The sequence below is a fragment of the Gobio gobio genome (assembly GCF_949357685.1).
Source record: "Gobio gobio genome assembly, chromosome: 18".
Lineage (NCBI taxonomy): Eukaryota > Metazoa > Chordata > Actinopteri > Cypriniformes > Gobionidae > Gobio > Gobio gobio.
Genome location: NC_137111.1, coordinates 482,501 through 490,000, shown reverse-complemented (window position 1 = coordinate 490,000; position 7,500 = coordinate 482,501). Strand labels below are relative to the sequence as shown.

At 49.6% G+C, this 7,500-nt stretch overlaps 1 protein-coding gene across 1 annotated transcript in view; it reads left to right on the top strand.

The window, feature by feature from the left end:
* The window catches only part of ppp1r21 (protein phosphatase 1, regulatory subunit 21), a 62,703-nt gene that overhangs the window by 15,409 nt on the left and 39,794 nt on the right, over nt 1–7,500 (top strand). The window contains exon 4 of the mRNA XM_079842514.1: nt 1,676–1,777. Coding sequence (XP_079698640.1) covers nt 1,676–1,777 — 102 coding nt within the window. The remainder of the gene's footprint in view (nt 1–1,675; nt 1,778–7,500) is intronic.

Below are 7,500 nucleotides of genomic sequence, written 5' to 3'. Positions count from 1 at the left end.
TCGAGGATCCTTCCTCTAGGACTGGTCCTTCCAAGTCACTTCCTCCAGAGGCGAGGCGAGGCTCCTCTTTAGCATTCGGAGAACGCGTAAATGGAACAGGCTAGCAAGTGCACGTCAGCCTCATTACGTCAGTGAAAAGGTCTGTTAGCCATCAATAACGTAATTTGTATAATATCAATACGGTTTTAATTTGTACTGGCATTTAAAAGTTAAACTTTACTTATATTTACTACGGTTATAACAAATGTTTGGTAACGTAAACACTTACACTTGAAAGCATATTGCCCCGTTAACGCTCAGACTCCGCCAACGTCCGATATTTTGTATTTTTTGAACAAGAGAGCAAAGCTGCCGCATAGGATTGTGGGTGATTTGAGAGCGCGAATGCTACTCGTGTGCATCCTTTCCTGTAAATGGCATATTTTTCGAACGAAGGACTCAGACCTTGGTTGAAATCCCGAGGATCCTCGACATTGGAACAGCCCTTCAGCGGACGTCGATGACGTAGCATCATCAGAGTTCTGGCTTCAGAGGATCCTTCCTTGACATTGAGAAACGCCTACTGACTACACCCCCCCTGACCTCTGCATCCTTACATACTATAGGCGTTTCTCAATGTCAAGGAAGGATCCTCTGAAGCCAGAACTCTGATGATGCTACGTCATCGACGTCCGCTGAAGGGCTGTTCCAATGTCGAGGATCCTTCCTCTAGGACTGGTCCTTCCTCTTCCTCCAGAGGCTAGGCGAGGCTCCTCTTTAGCATTCGGAAAACACGTAAATGGAACAGGCTAGCAAGTGCACGTCAGCCTCATTACGTCAGTGAAAAGGTCCGTTAGCCATCAATAACGTCATTTGTATAATATCAATACGGTTTTAATTTGTACTGGCATTTAAAAGTTAAACTTTACTTATATTTACTACGGTTATAACAAATGTTTGGTAACGTAAACACTTACACTTGAAAGCGTATTGCCCCGTTAACGCTCAGACTCCGCCAACGTCCGACTTTTTGTATTTTTTGAACAAGATAGCAAAGCTGCCGCATAGGATTGTGGGTGATTTGAGAACGCTAAGTGCGCGAAGTCTACTCGTGTGCATCCTTTCCTGTTTATGGCATATTTTTCGAACGAAGGACTCAGACCGTGGTTGAAATTCCGAGGATCCTCGACATTGGAACAGCCCTTCAGCGGACGTCGATGACGTAGCATCCTCAGAGTTCTGGCTTCAGAGGATCCTTCCTTGACATTGAGAAACGCCTACTGACTACACCCCCCATGACCTCTGACCTCTGCATCCTTACATACTGACCACACCCCCTGACCTCTGACCTCTGCATCCTTACATACTGACCACACCCTCTGACCTCTGCATCCTTACATACTGACCACACCCCCCGACCTCTGACCTCTGTATCCTTACATACTGACCACACCCCCCGACCTCTGACCTCTGCATCCTTACATACTGACCACCCCCCCCGACCTCTGACCCCTGCATCCTTACATACTCACACATTACCCGGTGTGTTTATTAGTCTTGCTGGTCCTCACCGTCGGCTGATTTCCTCAGAGCTCCAGGGTCTGAACTCCGTTTTGAAGAACCTGTGTGTGTGTGTGTGTGTGTGTGTGTGTGTGTGTGTGTGTGTGTGTGTGTGTGTGTGTGTGTGTGTGTGCAGAATAAAGGAGACTCGCCGCCTCAAGTCAACCTGCAGGCACAGAACGTGTTTGATGAAGATCTGCGGAAGAAGATCCAGGAGAACGAAAGGCTTCACATCCAGGTGTGTGTGTGTGTGTGTGTGTGTGTGTGTCAGATTATGATGTTACTGTTTAATCAATAACTTCATTATTACCAACACTTTCATCGATCATAAAATCAAAAATAACAGATAAGTACATGTACATCTCAGCACAATCTTCCAAAATTAATAAAAGTGATTAAAATTGGCACCGCCCACATAAACACACACATTTACAATAGTTCTTCCTTTCCCATCTACAGCATCTTCTGCATTTCCTTCATCACACCCAATAATAATACTACTAATAATAATAATAATCAATTTTATTTATATTGCATTTTACATTTAAAACAATCTCAAAGTGCTACAGGGTCAAGAGTTAAAATTAAGTTTAAGAAAATTAAAAGTAAAATTATACATGTCAGTTGAAAGTCTTTTTTTAAAAGCATCTGTAGTCTGTGAGGCCCTCAGGTGGTCAGGGAGGGCCACAGCCTGGGGCAGCAGAAGCAGGAGCAGGAGCAGGAGCAGGAGCAGAAGCAGATGCAGGAGCAGGAGCAGAAGCAGAAGCAGATGCAGGAGCAGAAGCAGGAGCAGAAGCAGATGCAGGAGCAGGAGCAGATGCAGAAGCAGGAGCAGGAGCAGAAGCAGATGCAGGAGCAGAAGCAGGAGCAGAAGCAGATGCAGGAGCAGGAGCAGAAGCAGATGCAGGAGCAGGAGCAGAAGCAGATGCAGGAGCAGAAGCAGGAGCAGAAGCAGATGCAGGAGCAGGAGCAGAAGCAGATGCAGGAGCAGAAGCAGGAGCAGAAGCAGATGCAGGAGCAGGAGAAGGAGCAGAAGCGGAAGCGGAAGCGGGAGCAGAAGCGGAAGCGGAAACAGAAGCAGAAGCAGATGCAGGAGCAGGAGCAGATGCAGGAGCAGGAGCAGATGCAGGAGCAGAAGCAAGAGCAGAAGCAGAAACAGAAGCAGATGCAGAAGCAGAAACAGAAGCAGATGCAGGAGCAGGAGCAGATGCAGGAGCAGGAGCAGAAGCAGATGCAGGAGCAGAAGCAGGAGCAGAAGCAGATGCAGGAGCAGAAGCAGAAGCAGATGCAGAAGCAGGAGCAGAAGCAGATGCAGGAGCAGAAGCAGGAGCAGAAGCAGATGCAGGAGCAGGAGCAGAAGCGGAAGCGGAAGCGGGAGCAGATGCAGAAGCAGAAACAGAAGCAGAAGCAGATGCAGGAGCAGGAGCAGATGCAGGAGCAGAAGCAGATGCAGGAGCAGGAGCAGAAGCAGAAACAGAAGCAGATGCAGGAGCAGATGCAGGAGCAGATGCAGGAGCAGATGCAGAAGCAGATGCAGGAGCAGGAGCAGAAGCAGATGCAGGAGCAGATGCAGGAGCAGAAGCAGGAGCAGAAGCAGAAGCAGATGCAGAAGCAGATGCAGGAGCAGAAGCAGATGCATGAGCAGAAGCAGGAGCAGAAGCAGGAGCAGAAGCAGGAGCAGAAGCAGGAGCAGAAGCAGGAGCAGAAGCAGGAGCAGAAGCAGATGCATGAGCAGAAGCAGGAGCAGAAGCAGGAGCAGATGCAGGAGCAGAAGCAGATGCAGGAGCAGAAGCAGGAGCAGAAGCAGATGCAGGAGCAGAAGCAGATGCAGGAGCAGAAGCAGATGCATGAGCAGAAGCAGAAGCAGGAGCAGATGCAGGAGCAGAAGCAGATGCAGGAGCAGAAGCAGGAGCAGAAGCAGAAGCAGAAGCAGATGCAGGAGCAGAAGCAGATGCAGGAGCAGATGCATGAGCAGAAGCAGAAGCAGAAGCAGGAGCAGATGCAGGAGCAGAAGCAGATGCATGAGCAGAAGCAGATGCAGGAGCAGAAGCAGATGCAGGAGCAGGAGCAGAAGCAGATGCAGGAGCAGATGCAGGAGCAGAAGCAGATGCAGGAGCAGGAGCAGATGCAGGAGCAGAAGCAGGAGCAGAAGCAGATGCAGGAGCAGAAGCAGGAGCAGAAGCAGGAGCAGGAGCAGGAGCAGAAGCAGGAGCAGATGCAGGAGCAGATGCAGGAGCAGAAGCAGGAGCAGATGCAGGAGCAGAAGCAGATGCAGGAGCAGAAGCAGATGCAGGAGCAGATGCAGGAGCAGATGCAGGAGCAGAAGCAGATGCAGATGCAGGAGCAGAAGCAGATGCAGGAGCAGAAGCAGATGCAGGAGCAGAAGCAGATGCAGGAGCAGAAGCAGAAGCAGATGCAGATGCAGGAGCAGATGCAGGAGCAGAAGCAGGAGCAGAAGCAGATGCAGGAGCAGAAGCAGAAGCAGATGCAGAAGCAGATGCAGGAGCAGAAGCAGATGCAGGAGCAGATGCAGGAGCAGGAACAGAGGCAGGAGCAGAAGCAGATGCATGAGCAGGAGCAGAAGCAGATGCAGGAGCAGAAGCAGATGCAGGAGCAGGAACAGAGGCAGGAGCAGAAGCAGATGCATGAGCAGGAGCAGAAGCAGATGCATGAGCAGAAGCAGGAGCAGATGCATGAGCAGAAGCAGGAGCAGAAGCAGAAGCAGAAGCAGATGCATGAGCAGAAGCAGATGCAGGAGCAGAAGCAGATGCAGGAGCAGAAGCAGATGCATGAGCAGGAGCAGAAGCAGGAGCAGAAGCAGGAGCAGAAGCAGAAGCAGATGCATGAGCAGAAGCAGGAGCAGAAGCAGGAGCAGATGCAGGAGCAGAAGCAGAAGCAGATGCAGGAGCAGATGCAGGAGCAGAAGCAGATGCAGGAGCAGAAGCAGATGCAGGAGCAGGAGCAGAAGCAGAAGCAGATGCAGGAGCAGAAGCAGATGCAGGAGCAGATGCAGGAGCAGAAGCAGATGCAGGAGCAGAAGCAGAAGCAGAAGCAGATGCAGGAGCAGAAGCAGAAGCAGATGCAGATGCAGGAGCAGAAGCAGAAGCCCATAGCAGTGAAATGCTAAGCCATGTCTGCTAATGATATTGCCAAGGGGGAGCATGTAGAGGGAAAAGAGGGTGGGGCCCAGCACGGAGCCCTGAGGAACACCGCAGGTGACGTTGTGGGTGTGTGACTTGGCTTTGCCCAGGGCGACATGCTCAGTTCTGTCGGGTTAGGGTTAGGGTTAGGGTTAGGGTAAGGGTAGGAGGTGAACCAGTTTTGAGCATTTTCTGAGAGTCCAATGGTGTATTGCAGACGGTGGAGAAGGATGTTGTGGTCTACTGTATCAAAAGCAGCTGTGAGGTCCAGGAGGATGAGTAGTGATGGGGAACCAGTATCTGCTGCCATGAGGAGGATGAGTAGTGATGGGGAACCAGTATCTGCTGCCATCAGGAGGATGACTAGTGATGGGGAACCAGTATCTGCTGCCATCAGGAGGATGAGTATTGATGGGGAACCAGTATCTGCTGCCATCAGGAGGATGAGTAGTGATGGGGAACCAGTATCTGCTGCCATCAGGAGGATGAGTAGTGATGGGGAACCAGTATCTGCTGCCATCAGGAGGATGAGTAGTGATGGGGAACCAGTATCTGCTGCCATCAGGAGGATGAGTAGTGATGGGGAACCAGTATCTTCTGCCATCAGGAGGATGAGTAGTGATGGGGAACCAGTATCTGCTGCCATCAGGAGGATGAGTAGTGATGGGGAACCAGTATCTGCTGCCATCAGGAGGATGAGTAGTGATGGGGAACCAGTATCTGCTGCCATCAGGAGGATGAGTAGTGATGGGGAACCAGTATCTGCTGCCATCAGGAGGATGAGTAGTGATGGGGAACCAGTATCTGCTGCCATCAGCAGGATGAGTAGTGATGGGGAACCAGTATCTGCTGCCATCAGGAGGATGAGTAGTGATGGGGAACCAGTATCTGCTGCCATCAGGAGGATGAGTAGTGATGGGGAACCAGTATCTGCTGCCATCAGGAGGATGAGTAGTGATGGGGAACCAGTATCTGCTGCCATCAGGAGGATGAGTAGTGATGGGGAACCAGTATCTGCTGCCATCAGGAGGTGGTTGGTGACTCTGACCAAGGCTGTTTCTGTGCTATGACCAGGGCGGAAACCAGACTGAAACTTTTCATACAGTTTATTGTGTTTGAGGTGATCATGGAGTTGTGCTGCAACTATTTTTTCCAGAACCTTTGATAGAAATGGTAGATTGGAGATGGGCCTGTAATTGGAGAGAACTTCTGGATCCAGGGTGGGTTTTTTCAGTAGAGGTCTGATGACCGCAGTGGTGGAGAGGTGAGAACGGATGGTGTTCACTTTTTGCTTAAAGAAAGTGATCTCTTCTGTGATCTCAGAGTGGGAGGGTGAGGGGGGTTTGAGAAGGTGATTTATTGTTGAAAAAAGTTGCTTGGAGTCACCAGGGCTGCTGTTGATGATGTTGGAATAAAACGTGGAACGTGCATCCCTCAGAGCTTCTGCATACGCCCTCCCATGTTCCCTGTATGCCTGTTTGTGGACAGTCAATCCAGAGGCCTTGAGCCGACGCTCAAGGACACGCCCAGTCGCCTTCATCTTTCACAGTTCGCAGGTGTACCAGGTGCTGAGTGCGAGAATGAGACTGACCTGGATGTTAAGGGGGCGTGGAGGTCCAGGAGATTGCTCAGGGACTGGTTGTAGAAGTCCACGGAGTCATCAACAGAAGAGAAGTCAGTAGAGGCAGAGGAGAGAAGTTGAAGGTCCAGGGCCAGGGCATCTGCATTAATGTTTTTTATTTTCCTGAAATGGATCTGTCGCTTTAGTTTGGTGTGGGTGGGGGCAGCTCCATTGACACGACTTTGTGATCTGAAACACCAAGATCGTAAACCTGTAGGTTGCTGATGGGGGCGGAGTTAGAGATGACCAGATCAAGTGTGTGTCCCCTGCAATGTGTGGGGACATCAACATGTTGTCGTAGGTTGATGGAATCTAGCAGCTGAAGAAAATCAGCAGCGGGACGACATGAGGGGGTGTCAACATGAATGTTTACATCACCCAGGATTATGGTATTGGCAGAGGTAGTACAGAGTGTTGTGAGGAGATCAGACATTTCTGGGATGAAGGCAGATTTTGGTTTTGGGGGTCGATAGATAAGGAGAACAGTCATGGGAAAGGGCGGCTTACATTTAAATGCCTCCAAGTAACTGTAGCCGGGGGGACAGGCTTCATTTAGGGCAGAGTAAACCTCTGGTTTGTGCCAGGTTTCTGTCAGACACATGAAGTCAAGTTCTTTCTCCCTGATGTGTTCTTCAATCAGTGTGGATTTATTGTTGATAGATTGAGTGTTAAAAAGTTTGAATTTGACCAGTGACTGTGGGGTGAATCTCTGTACAGAGCGCAAAACATTAAAATCCACTCCACGCAGATTGGAATCCAGTCACGAAATATATCCAGCCGGGATTTCACAAAGTCAAAGTCAAAGTACCTTTATTGTCCCACAAGGGGAAATTGGATTTGCAGCAAATTCTCCACATAAACCACATAAATATACAACAACACTCACCAAAAAAGACCAACCAGCAGAGAAGGAATTCACAATAACGCCCAATGTACATAATGTGCAAATAAATAAATGAATAAAATACAGAACATGCAACTTGTGCAAGTTATTATAAAGTGCTAAGTGCCATTAAGGTGCCTCACAGCTGACGGAATAAAAGATATTTGCATCATCTTTGTTCTGCATCTAGGAAGTCGATAGCGCCGCTCAGAGGGCAAAAGCTCAAACTCCGTTCTTAGGGGATGATCCTGTGAATGAGCTATGACTCTAACTTTCCTCTGGACGTGTTTTATGTATAACTCCCAGGGTTGAGCCTG